At 43.4% G+C, this 23,720-nt stretch overlaps 1 protein-coding gene across 1 annotated transcript in view; it reads right to left on the reverse strand.

Moving 5' to 3' along the window:
• MEGF10 (multiple EGF like domains 10) overlaps nucleotides 1–23,720 on the reverse strand; it is a 138,440-nt gene that overhangs the window by 8,080 nt on the left and 106,640 nt on the right. The window contains exons 13-21 of the mRNA XM_068981027.1: nucleotides 17,430–17,576; nucleotides 15,841–15,975; nucleotides 15,193–15,321; nucleotides 13,646–13,774; nucleotides 11,062–11,190; nucleotides 7,875–8,003; nucleotides 4,684–4,920; nucleotides 2,975–3,096; nucleotides 1,485–1,608 (exon numbers count right to left, since the gene is read on the reverse strand). Coding sequence (XP_068837128.1) covers nucleotides 1,485–1,608; nucleotides 2,975–3,096; nucleotides 4,684–4,920; nucleotides 7,875–8,003; nucleotides 11,062–11,190; nucleotides 13,646–13,774; nucleotides 15,193–15,321; nucleotides 15,841–15,975; nucleotides 17,430–17,576 — 1,281 coding nt within the window. The remainder of the gene's footprint in view (nucleotides 1–1,484; nucleotides 1,609–2,974; nucleotides 3,097–4,683; nucleotides 4,921–7,874; nucleotides 8,004–11,061; nucleotides 11,191–13,645; nucleotides 13,775–15,192; nucleotides 15,322–15,840; nucleotides 15,976–17,429; nucleotides 17,577–23,720) is intronic.

A 23,720-nucleotide genomic window follows, 5' to 3' on the forward strand; every position in this document is an offset into this window, starting at 1 on the left:
ATAAGTGTGTCTTGTGCGATACTTGGGATATACTTATCCAAAAATTATTTCTTATCTGAAATTCCAAATTAATGGGACTTCCTTCCAACCTTATCATTAAATAAATACATATGAAAGGGTTTGCTTTCAATACATAGGAAAGTGACCATAAGACACTGCACCCATGTTAGTTACTATGTGGAGCTCCTCCCTGAGAATAAGAATATACCACACGCTCAATGGGGAGTCACAGCAGTTATTTAAGTGGAGTCACCCCAGGCCCTCTGCAAGAGGGCCCTGAGGTTAAAACAATTCTCGTCCTACTACCACGCTGTTTGTCCTTTCCACTCTTATCCTCTCTCAGGCGGACGGTGGAGTTTCCCAGGAGCCACACCAAGTGTGACATCACTCTTGATTGGACGCAGAGCAGCTATGAAAATTCAGCTGACCTCTATTTAGCCAGATGTCATAAAAGTGTTAAGCAGTGACCATTATTCTCAGTAATTTTTTTGTTGTTTCATTTTGAAAAAAGTAGTCATTTTTCACAAAAATACATTTTATATTATCAGGAAATAAGACTTGCTATAATCAATAAACTAATAAATAGCCCTCAGATTTTATTTCTACTATGGCAAATATCAATAAATATAACCCATGTTAGTAAGGGCTCTTGGGGATCCTTGATTACTTTTTTTTAAATTAACTTATTTATTTTAATTGGAGGCTAATTACAACATTGTGGTGGTTTTTACCATTCATCAACATGAATCAGCCACGGGTACTATATGAAAGTGTTCTGATTCCCAGATGTTTGAGAACCTCTGACTCACTATATTCCCAATGATATCCCCATTTTCTCACCTAAAAGAGGAAAGGGCCTCAAGTAAAGGTACCTCATTTTGTGTATGTGTGTGCTAAGTCGCTTCAGTCGTGTCTGACTCTTTGCAACCCTATGGACTGTAGCCCAGCAGGCTCCTCTATGGGATTCTCCAGCAAGAATACTGGAGTGGGTTGCCATGCTCTCCTGCAGGGATGGAACCTGTGTAGCAGAGAGCAGAGAGAAGCACACACGCGGGAACCAAGCTGGCGGGGTTCAAATCCCAGCTCTGCCACATCACAGGCCTTGAGGACTTCCACAGCTGACTTAACCTTGTTATGACTCAGTGTCACAACGGGAGCAGGGAGATGATGATGCTAAGCATGGTACCTACAGCAGTACCTGTGAGAATTGAGCTGATACATGGAAAGGTGGGGTGTAAGCCACAAGCAGGCAGTGATCCTTGTCTCTTTATTGATTCCTTGTTCACAGTAAGAACTCAATACATGTTGAATAAATAAAGCACCTAGGACAGTAATAGCCCCACACAGGCATTAGGTGTAACACTATGTCTTTCTTTTTCTGTGCATATTTTCGATAGTTGCTTTGGCACTGTTGTGGCTCTCTGAGTGTTTGGAGTGACTAAGAGATAAAGATGCTGGTGGAGGTTGGGGGATGGGGAACTTGCCGAGCTCGTTGAGGTAGCCGCCGTGTTTCCAGTCTGCAGGCAGTGTGCCTGTGTAATCTACCACAGGGCCTCTCTTCCCAGGATTCACATTTTTCAGATTCACAAACAGCTGATTATTTTTTGACTGTTAAAAATATAAACAACAAAAAGATTTAAGAAAGAAAATACAATATGGCGAAGTGCAGTGTTATCCATCTAGGGAAAGCAGGTCCATGGAGCGTATCAAGGACTGGTCCTTACATGAGGATGCACCAAGGGACAGAGGTGACCGCTTCTGACCTGGTGGGACTTAGAGGCAGCAGGAGTAGGTGCCCCTCAGCCCTAACCATTCCCTCCATCACCTTACTTCTACATTTTAAGTTGTTTCTCTGTGCCAATTAGGCCTCACTTGGATTTACATACATGGAACTTTGAACTGAAAAAAAAAAAAAAACAACCCAATTTCTGAGCCTTCCCATCAAACACTGTATAATCATGTATGAGTCATTCTTAGCAGTTTTCTTAGCTATAAGCATGAAGATAATATGATCAACTTTGCTCCCTCCCTGAATGGGAATGAGAACACATTGTATGATAAATACCAAAGTCTCTGGAGAATATGAAATGCTATTTAACTATGAGGTACTATAATTAAAATCTAGCTGCATTAATTTAATTGCAACTGAATAATTTAATTAGCTTGGCTTTCTTCTAATAGAGAGCTGGAATTAGACAACGGAGATCGAAAATATAACTCGAGCACAGTTGGAAGGGAGAAATGTTTGGGATTTCAGAGCACTCTGGAACAGGCCTGGTGGTGAGCTGGATGGGTCCAGGGGAGCTGCTCCAGTTTCTAGACAGCCCTGGGCCTCCAATCTCTCTGGGCCTCTGTAAAATGGGATAATCACTCAAGTCATAGGATTGGTATAAAGATTAAACAAATTTATATTTGTAAAATGATTAGAAATGCCTGGCACATAGTATTAGGTTGTTTTTTTTTTTTTGGTAACTTTTTACCCACAAAACTGCAATTTCATATGGTTCAATCAAAATAAATAAATGCATATTATTATTGTTGTCATTACCCAAGTAGAGGTGGCCAGGAAAAGGTACTAGAAGGTGATCACAAAAGACAAACCTGCCAGTTTTACCCAGGCCGGAGTCTGCTATAGGTCTGCTGTGAGACATTATTTTAAAACCACATGCAATATTAGAAACACTTTCCAAAAGAGGTGCAATGGAAACAGTACAAGTTACAGAGACAGAGAGACTGACTCACCTCACTGCAGCCTCACTCACAAGCTGTTTGGAAGTGACTTAAGTTCCCCGTTACTTAGGGCTTTTTTGTCAGTAAACTTGGGATCCTAATACACACCCATGGGATTGTTTGGAGGAATAAGTGAGATAATTGATGTACGTATGTGGAATGGCAGCTGGCCAACCGCAGCCCTCGGGCACGCCCATTCCTTGCTCTTTCCCCGCCCTCAGTGACCTGGACCATCTCCTCTCACCTTGGCAATCCTGTCCCTGTTGTTGACGTGAGGGGATGCGGCACCCTGGGTGAGCGTGTGGTAACTGGGATTGGTGAAGTAATGGCTGTTAGCATTTCCACCGCTGCCATGAGGAAGGGTTTCTGACAACAAAGAAGGAAACGGTTAAGATGGCAGGCTCCTTAAACGTGTGTGGGAAAGAGGGAAGCGAAGCAACAAGAACAAATGTTTGGACTGATTCCAGATCACAAGCGGGCAGAATCCCCTCCTGCCCGGCATGCTCAGCAAAGCCTGTGGAAGCAGCAGGCGCCTGCCTTTCTGCCCACTTCCTGGAAAAGTCTGAAAGCATCCACCAACAACTGCTCTCTGCTCTGGGGCTTGTACAAGCTGGGAAGGCATTGCTTTGAAGTTTCTTCCACTGTAACTTCCCTCTGTGTTTAAACACTTGAGTTCTTGAGACAATATTCTTTCTGTTTCTCTACCTACTTATAAATCAGTCTATATACTTACCTACCTACCTATCCATCCATCCATTCATCCATCCATCCATCCATCCATCCATCCATCCATCCATCCATCCATCCATCCATCTATCTAACTGTGCTGGGTTTTAGTTGCAGCATGTAGGATCTAGTTTCCTGATCAGGGATTGAAGTCAGGCCCCCTGCATTGGGAGCATGGAGTCTTAGCCACTGGACCACCAGGGAAGTCCAGACAATACTCTGCACTAAAAACGCACCACTAAGTAAATCAGCTACTTTATGGATTCCCGCAGAATCACTTTATGTATAAACCTGAAACCCTTCACTGATCGCCCCCAAATTAACAAATACCTTAAGTTTTCAAATTCTTCACTTATATGAATCTTCTGAAGACTGAATGCATCACTTAAAGATTTACCTTTATGGGGTCTTGTGACGAAAAGGAAGATTCAGGTGTTTTATTAAAGAACAGCCTTGGTTTTCGGAGAAGGCAATGGCACCCCACTCCAGTACTCTTGCCTGGAAAATCCCATGGACGGGGGAGCCTGGTGGGCTGCAGTCCATGGGGTCGCAAAGAGTTGAACATGACTGAGCAACTTCACTTTCATGCATTGGAGAAGGAAATGGCAACCCACTCCAGTGTTCTTCCCTGGAGAATCCCAGGGATAGGGGAGCCTTGTGGGCTGTCATATATGGGGTCACACAGAGTTGGACATGACTGAAGCGACTTAGCAACTTAGCAGCAGCCTTGGTTCTTGCTAATCCCCCCAAACTGTTTATGTGACTTGGTTGCTGTGTGGCTAATGATGTACATGGGCTCCAGGACAGGCTGGAGGGTACCTGGGAAGAACCCAAGGCCAAAGACAGAAGACCTGTTTTTTTCTCTGATCTGTTCCATGACCTTGGTGAAGTTATGGCCACCTCTTCCTCTCCCCTCCGTCCCCCACATGTGACAACAGCTTGGGATCAGGCGTCCAGCAAAGCTCCTTCTAGGTTGACATTTCCAACATTTAAAGCAACCATATAATGAACTCAATTTGAAATCTCTCATAAGAGAAAACAGTGATGATTTTACCATTATTGACACATAAAACACATCTCTAACAATGCATCTTCTCCAAACATAAAAGCTGCTCAAGGCTAAATGACAGTACCAATGGGCAGCACAGCCAAACGCTCGGTTTCAAAGAACCGGGATGAAGTCTCGCTTTTCATGGAGTGAAAAGCCTCTAGCGAGTCCAGTCTCACCTGAAATGGCATAGTCTGCATTCATGACCCTCATGGCGGGGGTGTAGGTAACTGCGGGCATGCTCGATTCCTTCCCCTTCTGCTTGTGTCTATAAATAATGAACAATGCCAGGAGGAACAGAACAACTAGGACAAGAACGACGATGCCCGCGATGGCCCCGATCTGGTAGGAATCAGCGGGGAGAGCCGTACTGGTCCTGCTTAGGCTGTTCAGATTCCCCACTATGATAACACCAGCTAGAAAAGGAAGAAAAGAGATGTGAGCAAGGATGACCATGTGCCAGACAGATATTCGATCTCTATTTACAAAAATCTCCCACAGTGCTAATAAAGACTGGATATTTTCAGTACATGAAATCTTCATTTGGAAACTTTTGAAAACAGAGCAGGAAGGAAGAACAAACATTCTTCATTTTCGGACGTTGTTGGTTTGTCCGTGTTCAGAAGAAGGATTTTCTAAGGCTCAAAAAAAAAAAAAAAAAAAAAAAAGAGAGAGAGAGAGAACCCAAAGATTCAACAGTAGGCTTTGGGAGCATCTCCCAGATTTCTGATTAAATGCTTAGACCAGAGATTAGTTGAGGATAACAATTTATCTAATTTTTATTGTTTTTTATTTATTGTCTAGCATTAAGCTTATGAGTGGCTAACTCAAGTCTGTAACTTAATATTATGTCTCTCTTTATCATTTCTAAGAGGAAAGTAATTTTCCTTCCAATTAAGAGTAAGTCCATTATAAATCTCGGAGAAGGCAATGGCAACCCACTCCAGTACTCTTGCCTGGAAAATCCCATGGATGGAGGAGCCTGGTAGGCTGCAGTCCATCGGGTCGCAAAGAGTTGGACATGACTGAGCGACTTCACTTTCACTTTTCACTTTCATGCACTGGAGAAGGAAATGGCAACCCACTCCAGTGTTCTTGCCTGGAGAATCCCAGGAATGGTGGAGCCTTGTGGGCTGCCGTCTATGGGGTTGCACAGAGTTGGACACGACTGAAATGACTTAGCAGCAGCAGCCATTATAAATCTAGTCCAAGATCAGATCTGTCTGGTCCTAATTTCAATAGGCCTTTTATATCAGAAAATATATTCTATGCAGAATTTTCCAGGACAGAAAGGTCTGTCCCAATACCAGGTAACATCACCTCACCTAAAACCTTACTTTTTAAAATTCAAAATTTCACTTTACATAGTTCTCTCTCAAGTTCCATCATGTGAAGACACAAGTGATATGAGCTGAGAGTCAAGAAACCTGGCATCTAAAAAAAATTGATTCATACATTTTGAACTTTCCCTTAAGCTCCTAGGCTGCAGTTTCATCATCTGTAAAAGAGGAAACTGGCCTCCATGAAGGTTCTTCCAGCTCAAGTGTCCCTATGACCATATGATTCTAAATGCTGGAACTTCTTATAAGACAACATGCCTTGAAAGCAGCCAAGGCCAATGTAGTGTGATCACAGTGCACAATGCATTGTAACAATGACGTGACTGTGGGATATAATGTCAGACTTTTACGACGGCCAAGTACAAACCATGAACACGTCAAAGTTATTTTATGAAAGAAAGTTAAACAGAAATACCCACATAGTGTACAGTTTAAGATAATTCCACTTACAAGAATTTTATGAAATTTCTATATGAATTTTTTAAAGCCTTTATCACCCGTATGTTTAAGACCACATGCACTAGGAGCGCTCATGTTTCTGAACCACCTTTCTTCAGGGTGCCACCTATCCCAGAATCAGAATTGCCCAATTAGGACTGATTATGTTTACTGTATTTCCAGATGACTGTGCCATGCATCCTAGTTAAGAACCACGGGCACAAGTTTCTTAAAAAGCTAAACATGCAACCACTATACAACCCTTCTACTCCTATGAACTTTCCCAAAAGAAAAGAAACCCTGCTGCTGCTGCTGCTGCTGCTAAGTCACTTCAGTCGTGTCCAACTCTGTGTGACCCCATAGACAGCAGCCCACCAGGCTCCCCCGTCCCTGGGATTCTCCAGGCAAAAACACGGGAGTGGGTTGCCATTTCCTTCTCCAATGCATGAAAGTGAAAAGTGAACGTGAAGTCGCTCAGTTGTGTCTGACTCTTAGCAACCCCATGGACTGCAGCCCACCAGGCTCCTCCATCCATGGGATTTTCCAGGCAAGAGTACTGGAGTGGGGTGCCGTTGCCTTCTCCAAAGAAACCCTATGATGCCACAAAGACTTGAAACACTATCGTTCACAATAGTTTTATCTGCAGTAGCCCAAACTGGAAGCAGTCCAAATGTCCATTAACAGGTGAATGGATGGGTAAACAAATTACGGTATAACCACGCAATAGAATATTATTCAGCAACAGAAGGAATTGAAGTATGGAGATACACAACAACATGGTTCAATCTCAAAATAATTATGCTGAGTAAATAAAATCAGATGAAAAAGAGGAGAGTATGGTTCTACATATATGAAATTCTAAGAAATGCAAACTAATCTCTAATGACAGAAAGTAGATCACTTATCACCTGAGACCTAGAGGACAGCGGTGGTCGGGAACAGCATGAGGAAATTTTGGGGGGTGATGATATATTCATTATTTTTATTGTGGTGATAGTTTCATGGATGTATAGATATATCAGATTTTACCAAGTGGTATTCTTTGGTTTTTACATATGTGTTGTATTGGGCTGGCAAAAAGTTCATTCAGGTTTCTCTGCACACTGTTACGAATTTTTTGCCCAACCCAATATATATATACACACATGTGTGTGTGTGTGTATACAAAGTATAATTATATATGTGTGTGTTGCTTTTTTACATCTAATTATATCTCAATAGGGCTTCCCTTGTAGCTTAGTCGGTAAAGAATTTGCCTGCAGTACAGGAGACCCGGGTTCGATCCCTGGGTTGGGAAGATCCCCAGGAAATGGCAACCCACTCCAGTATCCTTTCCTGGAAAATCTCATGGACAGAGGAACCTGGTGGATTGCAGTCCATGGGCTCGCAAAGAGTTGGGCACGAGTGAGCGACTAACACACATATCTCAATAAAGCTGAAAAAATTGAAGGCACAGTGGAAAAGTCATGAGCTTTGGAAATCCTAATATATTCTACTACAGATATTAACATAGGTAACCTCGGGCGAATCACTCAGCTTCTTTGAGCTGCAGTGTCTCCACCTGAGTAATCATCTGTGACTAGAATCCTTACCTTGATCACATCGTGCCCCCTTCCATCCTGGGCTGCAGTAACAGGTTCCGGTGATGTGGTCACAGGTAGAGTTGTTCAGACAGTCACATATCTGGCGGCAGCCATAGCCATACGTCCCTGCAGGGCACTCTGAGAAGGAGATGAGAGTCCAATGTAGCTCTCCAGCCTTGGGAACCTGGGGTAAGGGTCTCACTGGAGGATCTGGTGTGCCTGGAGGTCAGCCCTTTCAGGGGACCCCTGTCCAGGAGACCTGAACCATCCGGTGTGGCCTACAGCTGGCTGGCATTCCCTGAGTCACGCTGGGACTCTAGAGGCCAGGCGGCAACGGATTGGAGACTGACTCTCATCACGACTCTTGTCTCTTTCGGAGTCTACATGCCCTCCTCCTTGATGGAGGTCTGTAGAGAGTCTGAGGAATCCCAATAGAACTGATGAAGATCATCATTAAGGGCAATCTGAGATGACGCCACCAGGCAAAACTATGGGATAAAGGGGGACCACACTGAAAAATATAAACTGGAGATGCTTCCTTGGGAAGATGCATATTTGACTGTAAGCTTTAAGATCTGCCTGAAGGCATATTCTGCCTTGGATTAGCTGGGAACTGGGAAGGAGGGAGAGGGCAAGTTTGTTAATGTTCTAGGTGAGAACTTCATTCACCATGTGTGTGCTTGGTTGTTGAGTCATGTCTGACTTTCTGGTACCCCATGGGCTCCTCTGTCCATGGGGATTCTCCAGGCAAGAATACTGGAGTGGGTTGCCAAACCCTCCTCCAGGGGAATCTTTCCAACCTAGGGATCCCACTGAGGTCTCCCACATTACAGGCGGATTCTTTACCGTCTGAGCCACCAGGGAAGCCTTCATTTACCACAGAAAGCCTCAAAATTTGGATTTGCAGGTTGAAGTCTGAGACACTAAAATAATGGGATTTTTATGATATAGTTGTGTAAGAGTTAGGCATGAATTTCAAAGAATAGACTAGGCATGTTAAATGTAAAAATGATCGTGACAAAATACCGATGCTTTTTGTAAAATGAGCAGCAGGGGGCAATGCACAACTACGATCAGAGTTCTCTGCCACACACAGGGTTTCTGTTTACATAGGAGCATTAGGAGAAGTCTCCAAAATCAGGACGTTTTAATCTGATGTTCAGAGTAATCATGGAAGTACTTTAAGATGTGCTTATTTAATAAGACTATAAACAGTCTAGCATTTAAGTGAAAGTCAGTTTAAAGCCTATTCTGGCTTCCAGGTATATATACACGTGTATACATGTTTGGGGGGGTTCCCTGATAGCTCAGTTGGTAAAGAATCCACCTGCAATGCAGAAGACCCCGGTTCAATTCTTGGGTTGGGAAGATCCGCTGGAGAAGGAATAGGCTACCCACTCCAGTATTCTTGGGCTTCCCGTGTGGCTCAGCTGGTAAAGAATTCACCTGCAATGCAGGAGACCTGGGTTCGATCCCTGAGTTGGGAAGATCCCCAGAAGAAGGGAAAGGCTACTCACTCTAGTATTCTGGCCTAGAGAATTCCATGGGGTTGCAAAGAGTCGGACACAACTGAGCGACTCTCACTCACTCACTTACTTACTTATAAATGTTTAGACATGTACATACATAATTATATTGCATACACAAAGTGGTGTGCAGGCAACTGTGCAACTAAGTACCTGTTTCATGGTTAAATGAACCATCAGTGCAAAACTCAAATGGGGCCATCTTTGTCCAGGCTAACTCCTGAATATCACTCTTGGTATTTACTAGATGCAAGGATATGCAAATATATTCCAGAGTTTAGGGTTTGGGCTTCCTAAGTGGCTCCAGTGGTAAAGAACCTGCTTGCCATTGCCAGAGACAGAGACGCGTGCTCGATCCCTGGGTCAGGAAGATCCCCTGGAGAAGGAAATGGCAACCCACTCCAGTGTTCTTGCCTTGAGAATCCCATGGGCAGAGGAGCCTGACAGACTACAGCTCATAGGGTTGTAAAGAGTCAAACACCACTACAGCAACTTAGTACAAGCATGATTCTAGAGTTTAGCAAATAAGATTGAGACAACCTGGCTGTCCAGTGGTGATATGAGGATCTGGGGAGGGAGCCTGATGGAGGGAGCATGATCCTTTATTGCCAAAGCCCTGCCGACCTTTCCAGGCAACAATGCCCCTACAGCCATGTAATCTTTGGTACATCTTTCTCACGAGTACACCCTCTGTAAGCAGGAAGTGTCCTGCACCTTTCCTGTCATTTATGATAAGAAGAGTGAGCCTCTATAAGCTCTAAGACCTGATTTATTCAGTTTGAACACTGAATGAAAGTCACAGAGAAAGGAATAATAAACTACCCTGAAACATGAAGTCTAAGGCTAATGTTCTTACAGCCCTGGGAGCAGCTGCATGACTGGTAGGATAGAAATGGAAACATAAGGATGGGGAATTCCTACAGAGCATACTCTCCCTGAGTGGGATTTTTTACAACAAGAACAAAAAAATGAAGGCAATATATTGTCTAGAGGGTTGTTAAGATTAAGATGAGGAGTAGTTAGTGGAAACAGTATAAAAACACTATTTAGAGAAAGTTGTCGAAAGCGTAGCCATGTTTGCACAGACTCACCCCCGCCCCTATGGTGGATCTGGCTCTGGGTTCCCAGCCCCTCTGAATGCACACTCCTCTTGGGTTCCTGTGAGCTTCTTTGGTGGCTCAGATGGTAAAGAATCTGCCTGCTAATGCGGGAGACCCAGGTTCGATCCCTGGGTCAGGAAGATCCCCTGGAGGAGGGCATGGCAGCCCACTCCGATATTCTTGCCTGAAGAATTCCATGGACAGAGGAGCCTGGTGGGCTACACCCATGGGGTCACAAAAAGGACACGACTGAATAACTAACACACACACCTGGGTGCCCAACCCCCCTGAATGCACATTCCTCCATCGTGAGATCAGGTTCTGCCTCTGCCATGAGGAAAACTTGACTGGCTCTTTTAAAGCTCTGAGCAGCCATGTTCCAAAACCAAGAAGGCGAGGAAGAGAGAGCCAGCATGAACAGATGGAAAATCTGAATACTGTCTTCACCCTCGTAACCACAGCCCCTCCACCCAGATCGCTGATCAGTTCCTCAGAAGAATTCTGAGGACAAAGACAGGAACAGACTCTAGGGAAACGCAGCACCCAGAGATGCTACGCTCTCACACTCACTCTGCTCGCAGCGCTTCCCCATGAAGCCGGTGCGGCAAGTACACTGCCCGGAAATGTGGTCGCAGTCGGCTCCGTTTTGACACTGGCATACCAACGCACAGTCCTTTCCATAGAAGCCCAGGGGACATCCTGTGCGAGAAGGAAGGACAGCAGAGTCAAGAGGCCATTGAGGAGAAACTCAACTCTGCCTCCAACGTGTTTGAATCTGAAGGATGCTGAGCCAGCAGAGAGAGAATAAAGATAGTAATGCAATCAGAGCTTCTCACAACAGCTTTTGTGGAGCTCTTTGGAGGAAGCTTCCTGAGCAGAAGGCAGAACAGTTCCATGCCTGGGGCAGTTTAACCATCGCTTGTATCCCAGGAGGCAGGCTGCTGTCTTCTTCTTCTTTTTTTTTATTTTTTAAAAATCATTTACTTTGTATTGGGGTATAGCCAGTAACCAGTATTGTGAGTTTCAGGCAAACAGCAAAGGGACCCAGTCATACACATGTATATATCTACTCTCCCTCAAACTCCCCTCCCATCCAGGCTGCCACATAACCTTGGGCAGATTTCCATGTGCTATACAGTAGGTCCTTGTTGGTTATCCATTTTAAATATAGCAGTATGTACATGTCCATTCCAAACTTCCTAACCATCCCTTCCCGTCCTCTAAGTCTTTGAGTCACTTTCTGTTTTGTAAGGTAAGTTCATTTGTATTATTTCTTTTCAGGTAACACATAAAAGGTTTGGTGTCTTCTAAAAAAAAGCATCCCATTAACCCCAAGGATATCTGGGGACATTTCTCTTAGTTTTTGTTTTTTCACTCAACTATTAGAATCTTGGATTCAAATTCCATGAATTGAACTAAAGTACTTTATGCTAAAATTGCCTACATGCTTCTACTTACAATACAGAATGTCTCCAAGTCTGCTACTAGGCCTGTCTTCTGTATCTGTTACTAATTTAGATAATAGCATCTTCTTCCACAAAGATGTATAGTAGAATTCTGAACTTAACAACAACAACAACAACTGTACTTCATAGGTGCATTGTTTAAAAAAAAAAAAAAACAAAGCAATGAGCCTTCTTGCTGCTGCACAACGTCAAGACAAAAACCACTGGGCTGGGGACACGCACAAGCCTGCTGGCTTTCTGGGCCACAGTAGCCCTGCAGGAGAGCTCAGGGCTCTCCTCCATCATGAAAGCGTCAACGCAGGCTGTTTCCAAGCATCACATGCGCCTTTTCTTACAGTGGTTTTAATGAAGGTTCATGTTTCAAGAAACAGAGGCAGAGTCAGGATGCCAGCAAGCGACATCATTGCTACATATCTGTTTAGCACCTACCCTGTGCCAGATTCTTTTCCTACATCTTCTCATGAAATCTTTACAGTACCCAGAAACACAGGGATATTCTCCCTCTATAGAAGGGAATCGTGTCCACGTGGCACAGCCAGCAAGTGGCAGGATGGCAGGGCCACGATACGAACACAGGGAGGCCTGGCTCCAGACCCCATGTGCCTCCCACTGAGCTGTCCTACTTTTACTTTAAAAGGCCCTCTGATTGAAGCAGGTCCCAATTTTAGAATTACACACAGTGAGTTTTAAGTACTTCTCCCTGAAGAGCTGAAAAACTTTCTATATATACAATCTTGGCAGAATATGCTTGAGACACCATCACAGCTCAAGGCCTACATCTCCTTCTAGAAACTTCCCAAAGACATGTTCCATGTATTCTCTAATTAGTATTAAATAAGAATTGCTTAACTTCTGACCCATCTTTCTTCCTTAGCTCATTTTCGTTATTTGAAATTTTATATTATTATCAATGATCACCATAATGCATGCTCTCTTGTCTTGCCTCCTTTATTGCATTGCAGACAAAAGTGCAGAGATCACTCTTTTTTTTCCCCCACAGCGCTGAGCTGTGAATTCCTTTGTACATTATACCCTATAATGCTAAAAGTCTCCTAGAAGAAGAGATGGTGAGGACATTATGGGATATAAAATGGAAGAAAGAATGAGTGGTTCTTGAAGCATGATCCCTGACTGATATCACCCCTGGAAGGGTGCTCGCAGTGTGAATTCTCAGGTCCCACCCAGACCAACTGAATCAGACACTCTGGGAGCAGGGCCAGCAGTCGTGCTAGTCCAGTCCGCCAGCTGACTCTGAAGCTCACTAAAATTCTAGAACCTCTGAATCAGTCTTCTCCCAGAGCACACATTAGGTCAGGCAGTGAGGCTTGCTGTCTTCACTGCATTTCTAGTAACTGTCACTTATCTTAATCTTTGTGCTACTAGAACAACTGAGCTGTATAAATAGGGCCTGGTGAAAGTAGAGAAGAGAAAGACGCTGCACGCTGTCACTTTACAGCACTGTTCCGCCTCAGTGTTCTGATATGACACGGGGACAGCAAGCCTGGAACGTGGCAGCTCTTAACCGCCCAGAGGAATTCAGACATCTAGAGGTCACTAGGTGAAGAAGCCCTCCAATACCAGGAACCCTGATGAGCTCAGCTCATCCATGTGCAGGGTAGGGCCATGTCCCCAGGAGTCCCCCCCCACCCCCCTGACTTTTGGTGAGCCTCGGAAGGCGTGCCGCTTACTCTGAGTGCAGTAGAGCCCCGTCCAGCCTGGGGTGCATTTGCATTCCCCGTCGTAGGCGCTGCAGAAGGCCCCGTTGTGGCAGTTGCATGTGTGGATGCAGTTCGGGCCCCAGTGCGCCGGGGGACAAGCTGAAAGCACAGCACAGCGTGGAGAGCTCAGTGCGAGTCCCTAGGCCAGCACCCCACAGAGAGGATCCCACCCGCCTGGCACAGCCCCTTCAGTGGATGGGTCAGCAGTGAGCATCAGGACTGAGAACGACCGTGCTCCACACAGGGCTCAAACCCAGATGGCGATGCTGACGCCAACAGTGGCCATCATTATGATATGATATTCATTCACATGCTGCAGACCGAGGTGGGCAGAGCAAACATCACCCCAAATTTACAGAGTTAGTTACTTAACAAACCCACACTGAGCACCTAGATATGCCCAGCACTGTGCTAGGTCCAGGGGAGATGGCAGATAACAAGGCAAGGTCCACAGCACCCTCTGAAAGCTTATATTTTTGTAGGGGAGGCAGGCAAACCAATCAGCCAGCCACCCAGCCAGCTAGTCACCCAGCCAGTCAGCCAAAAATATAAGGGCAACAAGGACTATAAGAAAAAATAAAATAGGGAAATGGGGACAAGACTGATGGGAGCTATTCCTTTACGGAAGGTATCTCTGGGGAGAGGACATTTGAGTAGAGATTAGACAGGCAAAATGGTGTGACTTGAGATAAGTACTCAAGGTCACATAATTCTTGTCTGTGATCTCTAAACCTGCACTTGTCACTCCACTCTAGAGTTGTCCCTTGAGGCTTGTTTTAAACATGAAGGCTCCTATTTTCATGTGAGAACAGATTTACTATAAAAACTCTTAACTGGAAGAAGCAGAACATAATCAAACTAAATTATTAGGGGTCATCGCCTATCAAAGAGCAATGAGAACCTCAGATAAAGTAAGATTATGGGGTAAAATGATTTGGTTTATATTCATACCAGTGCTTCAAGAACATAACTACTTAGAAGAAGGGACACTTACAATTTCTATATGGTTATCCAGTAGGGAACATGGCCCCCAAAAGATAATAAATGTGAAGTAATTTTAAAAAAGAAAAAAATTTCTCCCATAATTGTGTGTACCGTTTTTGCCCAAGAGCAAAGGGAAAACAATATGATACTTGAAGTCTGGAATGAAGCTTTGAATGGCTTCTGAGTACAAGACCCTCATTTTGCAAAGGAAAATCATTTTAGTGAATAAGCAAAGTGCTAGCTGTTTAGGTTCTTTCCAAGGCATGAGTTAGATTTAAATACAGTAAGCAGCGTCCAATTAAAATAAATAAATGTATTTAAAAAATAATAAAATAATGCATAAAAAGATTTAAATACAGGATCATTGCATTGAACTCTTAATAAGGGGGGAAAAGCTACTTAAAATTTAAAAAAAATCTTCTAAGTATTCATATATTATTTCTTGATTATTTAAATACTCATATTTTGATTCTAAAGAGACTGAAAACAAATAGAAATACATGGCTGACCAGTTGTTCCCAAACAAGACTTACGTTGAGAGCAGTCACTGCCGATCCACCCTGGGTAACACTGACAAGATCGGTCAATGGGGTTACAGGTTCCATTGTTGGTACAGGTACAAATTCCTGCACAGTTTTTCCCAAATCTGCCGCTGGGACACACTGTGAATAAATTATAGGTCAGAAACTCATAATTACATCTCATCTCACAGAAACCTAGACTTCTAGGATAGGAAACAACTTTAAAGGCCATCAACCCAGCTGTCCCTCTGGTAAGGTGCTTTCACTCAAGAGCATCCCTCATCCTAAATGGACTCATTTTTGCAAATATCTGAAGCCAAAGACCCTCATCAAGGCATCACAAACCAGGAGACATCACCACACTTTTAGAAATCTCCACTGGCTTCTCGCTCAGGGAATCAAAATCCTTCCTCATATTGATTTTTCATGGAAGGCTGTTTCCAATTAAAACTGAAGAGTAGCACAGCTCAAAGAATAAAGAGATTGTGCTGGACTGGCAAGCCAGCTTTCCCAAAGCTCAAAGCCATATTTACAGAAGCTGCAGACACAGCAGACCAGGAGCCGCCGCTAGCTGCAAACGGGTCCTTTGGGAATCCTGAGGACAGACTGCATGGGGTGTGCTCACCACCACAGATTTCTGCCAAAGTCTGTGCACCCTACCTTCATTGCAGAGGGCGCCTGTGAAGCCAGGCAAGCAGTCACACAGGCCTGTGATGTGGTGGCAGGGCCCACTGCTGTGCACACACTGCGGGCACGTCTGGCTGCAGCGATGCCCATAAAAACCAGGGGAGCAGACTGGAAACAGAAAGGAAATAGTTATCTTCCCTGAGACATGTTTCTCCTGTATTCCACATAAGGATCTGGTTCAAATTTGGGATAAAAAAATTATTTTTAGTGATACTGAGAATTTTCCAAGTATAAATCAACAACAAACAGAATAAGGGCAGTTTTTAAGAATGAAAAGAAGCTGCTACTGCTGCTGCTGCTAAGTCGCTTCAGTCGTGTCTGACTCTGTGCGACCCCATAGACGGCAGCCCATCAGGCTCTCCCATCCCTGATGCTCTTGCCTGGAGAGGCAAGAACACTGGAGTGGGTTGCCATTTCCTTCTCCAGGGCATGAAAGTGAAAAGTGAAAGTGAAATCGTTCAGTCATGTCTGACTCTTCGCGACCCCATGGACTGCAGACTACCAGGCTCCTCCGTCCATGGGATTTTCCAGGCAAGAGTACTGGAGTGGGGTGCCATCGCCTTCTCTGTGAAAAGAAGCTAGCAAACTCTGAATTGCTTAAGGGCAAGCAAATGTCTTAGTTCTCTTTATTTTCCCATTTATGGCCCCAATTAGCTTGAAGCTTGGCATAGAGCAAGGGCCTAGAGAATTTTCATTGAGCAAATAAATGAGAGAAAGAAAATTCTAAATACTAACAAGGCCCAAATAAATACTCACATGTTAATCCTTTATTCCTTAAGAGTCATTACTGGCAATAAATAGATCTACAGTCAGAATTAAAAGATTGTTCCTCCTCAAAATGGTTCAGGTTAAGGATTGTGATTGAAAAGTGAAAAAGCAAAATGCTTCATAATTAGGTTCTTCACAAAACATTATTTGGATTTAAGTATAGAAAGACAGCATAGAACTCTTAGTACAAAAACTCATAATTAAAAAATAGAATAATGTATCTTATAATTAGTCATATATTCATTTTTTATTACATTTACTAAAAGACTTAGGGAAGTCTTATGGATTCACACTCTCTAACTCGAAAATTCTATTGACCCATGTCATCAGTCCCCATTTTTAACTCTGCAATCCTTTCTCCCCCAGAGCACTGGCTTTCAGACTACGAGCAGGATGTATAATTTGCCGCTAGGTTTGGCTGATGTTGACTTCTGGTAATTGAGGTAAGGCCAATGCCAAAATGGCTGAATAAAATAGTTACAGGTCAATGGATTTCTGGAACACCATTTGCAAGGTTTAAGGCAGGATCAAGAAACCGACAATGGTGCCAATGAGGCAATGAAATCATTACTGAGGAGAAATGGCTAGAGCCCCATCTGTTAGCTTAGTCCTGCAGGATGGAAAAAATGAAGCCTTTGGGGCAGGGCTATGGAGCAAGGACAGCTCTGTAAAGGACAGGATGACTCCTCTGCCCTCGACTGCAACAGACCATCTCTATGAACTGAGAGATAATAATTTTGTACACGGTGATCTGAGAAGGGAAGACGGGAAGTGGCGGCTAACGAGACACTTACTTCTCTGACAAGTGGTGCCTCGGAACCCAGGCGCACACTCACAGATGCCGTCATCGGGGGAGCAGGAAGCCCCGTTTTTACAGTAGCAGGGAAGGGAGCAGTTGGGGCCCCAGCGCCCCTCAGCACACACGCTGTCACAGTGGACACCTGGAATGAGGCACACAGGAAGGCTGAGTGAGACGCCGTGAGGGTGGGCGCCTCGGACGCTAAGTCAGAGACCAGGACCCAGGTCACCATATCAAACCTGAGTTATCATGAGCAGCAGTGAGCAGGGATGATCCAAAACTTAAAATCCACGTATACACAGCAGTTGATCATCGTATATTGTATCATATATCATAACATTAAAATAATCCCAGGACTATTCTCTATAGCATCATAAAGGAGAAGGAATAAAACATCTTTGTTATACTAATTTTTCTTTCTTAGGAGGAGAAAGCAAAGAAGCCCGAGGGCTCTGTCTATTGAAGGCAAAATTTATCAAAAATACTATATGATTTAGCCGTCAGTGCCTTCCTCCCTTCCCCATTCTTTATTTTTTATAGAAAAGTAGGCAAAGCATAGAAAGATAAAGTAAGAAAAAGGTGGTTAAATAATTTTACATAAAGAAAATCTTCCCCTGGAGCAAACAAACAAAATTTTTAAATATTTTGAAAATACATTATGCAAGACAGGAAGATATACTAATCTGTGCCGCCAAAGTCCTCTTTAAACATTTAATCCAGCACAGGCAGGATGTCACAAATGATCTTACTCATAGCTGTTATCTAAGTGATTGATTATTGAGAACCCATAAGCAGGTATTTAACTCTTAGTCTGGAAACAGAGAAACTTTAGAGTCAGTCACCAGTGGACAAATACCTGAAAGAAACATAGAGAAAATCCAAAGTTGCAAAAAATAAAACCAGGTTTTCAGATAAATGGAAGTCTCCTTTGTAAATTCGTATTCGAAATACCATAGGGGCCTCTTTCTTGTAAGTCACAGTACTTCACAACTCAAAGAAATGCTCTCTGTATTGAGAGGCAATGAGTTCTAATTAGGAGGGAACCAGCGACTGCTGGCCTCCGACCAAGGGAAAACATGGTAAGAAGCAGCCCACTCCCACTCTGGCGATTCCAGAATGAGAATTCTGCTTGCACTAAGGAGGCTGACAAGTCCATGTTTTGTATTACAGTTTTTGCTCTTAAATTGATTAGGAGAAAAGTTACCATGGCCTGAACCTTAATACAGAAGCAGTTCCAAACCCTAACGTGAACACTGTTAATTGGTGGCCAGTCATTTCTACCGAAATAACTCCACTTTTCACTCTTCCTGGTTCTCTCCATCTGAAAGTCTTCCTCGTGGTAAAGGCCGTTAAGCAGGCATGAAAAAGCACAGGCCTCATTGTGTCTCGCTGGAATTGACAACAGACTGTTATTTCAGCCTGGACTGCTGGCTGAAGAAAGGCGAGCAGGCCTGTCAGAAGCCAACTGGGGTTTAAGTGTTCCCCGTAGAATAAAATGCAGAATTCTGGTCTACTATGATTTTTTTCCCCTTGAGCTCACAAATATTTGATCTCTCTTGCAAATCTCTTTTGAAAAACTGAGATGGGACTGCAAATGCTCTATTCTCTAAGCACGCTAAAACAGTCCCAAAGTCTAAGCTAGTGTTCTGACTCACAATTACTAGGCAGACGCAGCAAATGGACTAAGGACCAAACCACTTAGAAAGAGGCTGCAAATCTAAAGTCTGTTTTGCAAACTTGAAAGAAGTACCCACAAAGGTAACCTGTTTCTTTCTCTAATTCAAGTTCAGGTTCCGATCATGAGCCAGGACTCCTGTGTTATAGCAGGTAAAATGAGATACTTGTCTCATAGAGACCCAGACAACCCTGGCCATTTTGGTCTGGAGTTACCTAGGCAAATCCCACTTAGGATTTTAGAGAAGTGGAAGCTGAGTGAATATTTGGATAATCTGAAAATCACCCTGAAAATTAATCCTGAGTTTTGACACTGTTTTTTTGGGGGTAGGAGTTTAAGGGAGGTAGAGATATAGCCATTTACATGGTTTAGTTTATCAGCTACTTAACAGATTTTTACATGACATTTCATAAAGTGCAGTTAAAATGGAACAGAATACACTCTGCATCAAAAAGTATATGCTGCTTTTCCACATTAGAGATTATCATGATTTACATATTAATTAGCACTTTCTCAATTAGAGCATGTTCAGAAAAATAACTCCAGGGCAGATTGGCAAATCAGAATAAAGGGATCCTTTTTTTATACCTATTTCCTCCTCCGTAATAAGTTTGTCCAGTTGGTTAGCATAACAATCAGTTAAAATCAACTTTATCAAGGTAATTCTCATAGATGTAACAAGGCCCCTGATATAGCAAGGAGATCCATAGCAAAGATAAGCTTTTTTTCTCATAATTTACCCATCATTTCATTTCTGAAGAATCAGGTAATTCTAGAGATCACCTATCAAGACTTCTTTCTCTAATCACGTGAGTATATCTCAACAGAATCAAGCTCACATTTAAATAATTTATTTTAGGGCCGCAAAGAAGTCTTTTTTTGGCAAGTAAATTTTAACAATTCTATTACCAACTCCCCCTGAAAATTCAATTCCTTTTCTTTTTCTCTATCACTAGTAACAGTCAGTCATCATTTTGCAGATATTAATGCCAAGTCTATTTGGAGACAAACATAAGGCATGTCTCAGTCAGGTGGCAACTCCAGGAAAAAGGCATGAAGCTGTCTTTTCCCCTCTTGCTTCACCTTTTTCTCCTGTTGCTATGCATCCCTTTCAGACCTCTGTGCCCTTCTGTCATCTTTTGCTTCATCTTATAGTCAGAAAGGGATAAGATAACTTTATTATTACTGAGGGGTTATCACCTTTAGAAAATTAGTATTTTAGAAAGCATACCTGTTAGGAGCCCAAGAAATAAATCACTGTGAAATTTAAATCTGAAAGGCTAACTGAAATTCAGGAAGTAGCCCTGGGATAAGTGCTTTTCTAGGTCACAGTTAGTGTATGGACAATGATGTGCCCTCCATATTAGGCTAACCCTAAAGTGAAACTTTCTCCAGGATAGGGAATTGCAAGTTTGCTTTAACTATTTTGTGGGGTAAGGTAGGCGGCTGGGTGTTGTGTGTGAGTGTCTGTTTTATGCCTTACTTATTTCCACTGATTTCATCTTACTCTTTGCCAACCTTGCTGGAGTCCTATAAGACACCTTTTTGTTTCCTTGTTTCAAAGACAGAAAAGAGAATTCAGCTCAATAAAGATTGAAGGGGTCTAGACACTGCTGGCTTGCTAATGACAGGTTCTCTAAGAAAGACCTCCAACTCTAGAGTGACAATGGCCCCAGGAGAGACATATCCAATCCTGTCTGGAGATCACGATCAGGGAAGGAAGTAGCTTGTGAAGGTGGAGGAGGGTCCCAGGCTAATAGCATGGTGGTGCAAGGCTCAGGCCCTAAGAAGTATGTGTCTGTCCTTCAGGAGCCAAAAGTGTTGGTGACAGCTGAAATTGGTGCTGGGAAAAGCAAGAAAGACAGTGAGGCAGCCAAGCAGTGGTCACAAAAGGAGGAGTCAAGGATGCCATTCTATGCAGTATGAGCTTCCTCCTGGGTTAACAGTGAAAAAAATGGCAAGGTCTTGAACTAAATCAATGGCACCTGAGGGAGATGAATTCCAGAGAAGTACAGAAGAGAATGCAGGTGAAAGACCACTCTCCAGTCCATACTCCATCCAGGGTAATATAAGAATTCTCCCAGCCCCATGAAAGGTGGTGCCTACTACTGTCACTGCAGTGCCCAGTACATGAAGGATGCTAAATAAATGTCTTTCGAATGAGTCAATAAGCACAGTTCCTCTTTCCAACATAATATTCAGGACCATTTTCTAATTGGATAGAGCAACCATGCCATTCTTTGTTTCTCTGAAGAAGATATGAGAAGAACATTCAAACCAGGAAGCCCAACATGTTAATATTCTGTATACCTAAAATAAGGACCCTTGCTAGCTAAGGGAGTGGAAATGTCTGCCTTCCTTATCTGGGGCAAGACAGACTTTCATTAGCTCAGGTCTGTGATTTTAAATGTTAGTCCAGATTATAAAGCAACCGGAGATCTAAAGGATATCTTGAGGAAATTCCTTTGGAATGTTTATCAAAGTACAGATAGAGGCTTTAATATGAGTTACTTCGGGAACCAATTTCCTACACTATTTGGAAGAAGGGACAAAACAGAAAGGGTATATCTTTAAATTTGTAGGAGTCTCTGGTTCAATGGAAGTATTTTTTCCTGATAAATGTTCTAACGCTGATAAGGAGATCTGTGATGGACTGCTTTTGCCAGGACCAAAGACAAAGAGCTCTTTGATAGCCCTCAAGAGTTGCTAGGCAATGGCTGAGTGATCGTGATAAACTTCAGCTAAGCAGCTCTAAAGAAATGCTCATGCATTTAATGCATGATGCATTATGCCTGCGGCCTTCACGTGAAATCAGCATTCACTAGGCATTTGTGATTATGTGAACGCAGTAAATAAATCATTTGGGGTGTTATTATTTCCCCCTCTCAGAGATCTAACCCAAACTCCTGGTCTTGCTTAATTGTTTATATTCCTTATGCCACTATTGCAATATTTGGGCATCAGTGAATGAAGGAAATGATTTCAATTCGATGTCCGGTTCCCAAGCAACCAACTACTAACTATCTATTTCAGTGAAGAGTGTGATTTGTTAATAATCACTGGGTTTGGTGATTATAGGAGAGAGGAATCGAAGACACTCAGCAACTGAATACTTGGTCATAACGCTGTCTCTGCTTTTCTAATCCTCTGGACACCCAAGGCATACAGTGGTACAGACAAGCAACTCCCCGGCGTATCGACCTCTGCCCGCCCAATGCCTTCCCTGGGAGCTATAAGCACCTTCCTGCCACCAGGAGCCGGTACCACCTCATCTCCCTGCTCCCAGCACCAAACACCGCAGTTGCATACAAGGTGGAGACACTCCACAAACGGTCGTTAAATCAAAGTTTTCTCTTTGTATACTATTCATGTAAATGTTAAAGGTCCATTAAAAAGGATCTGCTGTTGGTGACCAGGGTGAAAACTATCTTCATAAGCAAGTTATGTAAATCAGAGATGTTTGCATTTGCAGTGGCAACAGCAAACACCAGAAATCATGGGCTGCCTTAGTCTGGACCCAGACAAAAGCAGACAGGACAGGATGCCGGGCAGACTGGTGAAGCTAGAAGCTTGGCTTTTTCTGCAGCCTCTCTTTCAGGAAGGTGAGTGCCTCCCTTCACCCTCACTTTAGGGACCCCACGTTTTGCTTTTAAGTTACTGCCTCTCCCAAGCCCACAGACGCGTAACAAAGCATATGCTACATTTTCCCACTCCCCTGTCCAACCTCAATACCTTGAAGGGTCAACTAGTGAGTCATTCATTTGCTTACTATGACAATTCAGGCGTCACAGATCAGTACCTGGAGCTGCAGCTCCCTTACTCAGCTGGTCAAAGTTGGTGTGGGTAGAGCCACTTAGAAAGATATCTCTAAGCTTCTTCTAGTCTTCTGCCACTGGCTATGAGGCTTTCTGTAGCAGAAATGTTCCCCTGGACTTCAAATTCTTCAATCATTAGAATAGCAAGGTAGAGCAGAGGCCAGCCCACAGATGGGTAATGGCTACTACAATTACTGGGGTTCCTTTTCAAGTAACAGACAAAGCCACCAAGTAAGGCTGTGCAGGTTGCACACTGCACAAAAGCCTTTGGCTAAAGGGCTAAGTCAGAGCATAAATCTAGCTTGTTGCTTTCTACTACCAAGAAGCACACTCTGAGGCATTTCAAACCTTTTCTAAATTTATACAAAAGGTACTTTATGGGCTGGCAATGGCTCCATCCTTCTCACCCACCCTCCAGACTGTCATTCAGTAGGTCTGAAGTGGGGCCAAGAATATACCAGTTAAAGGAGCTTCCAGGTGACAGTGATCTCAGCCAGGGTTGGGAACCAGGCTGGAGGCTACTTATCCTCCCAGACAGCTGGAAAGAAACCTTTATTAGCTGTAACACTCAGCAAAGAGGTGATCTAGCTGACTGAAGTCAGAGAGGAAAGGAAGGAGAAAAGAACAGTGGCATGTTTCTAGTGTTTTGGGGAAGTACTTTACAAAGCATATCACTCCACTACTCTGGAAACACACATACACATAGACCTAATTATATTTCTGGAATTTCAGGATAATGATTTTGAAAAGTCATCTCGTGTGTGTGTGTGTGTGTAACAGAGGTGTGGGAGACGAA

The sequence above is a fragment of the Capricornis sumatraensis genome, chromosome 9 (genome assembly GCF_032405125.1).
Source record: "Capricornis sumatraensis isolate serow.1 chromosome 9, serow.2, whole genome shotgun sequence".
Lineage (NCBI taxonomy): Eukaryota > Metazoa > Chordata > Mammalia > Artiodactyla > Bovidae > Capricornis > Capricornis sumatraensis.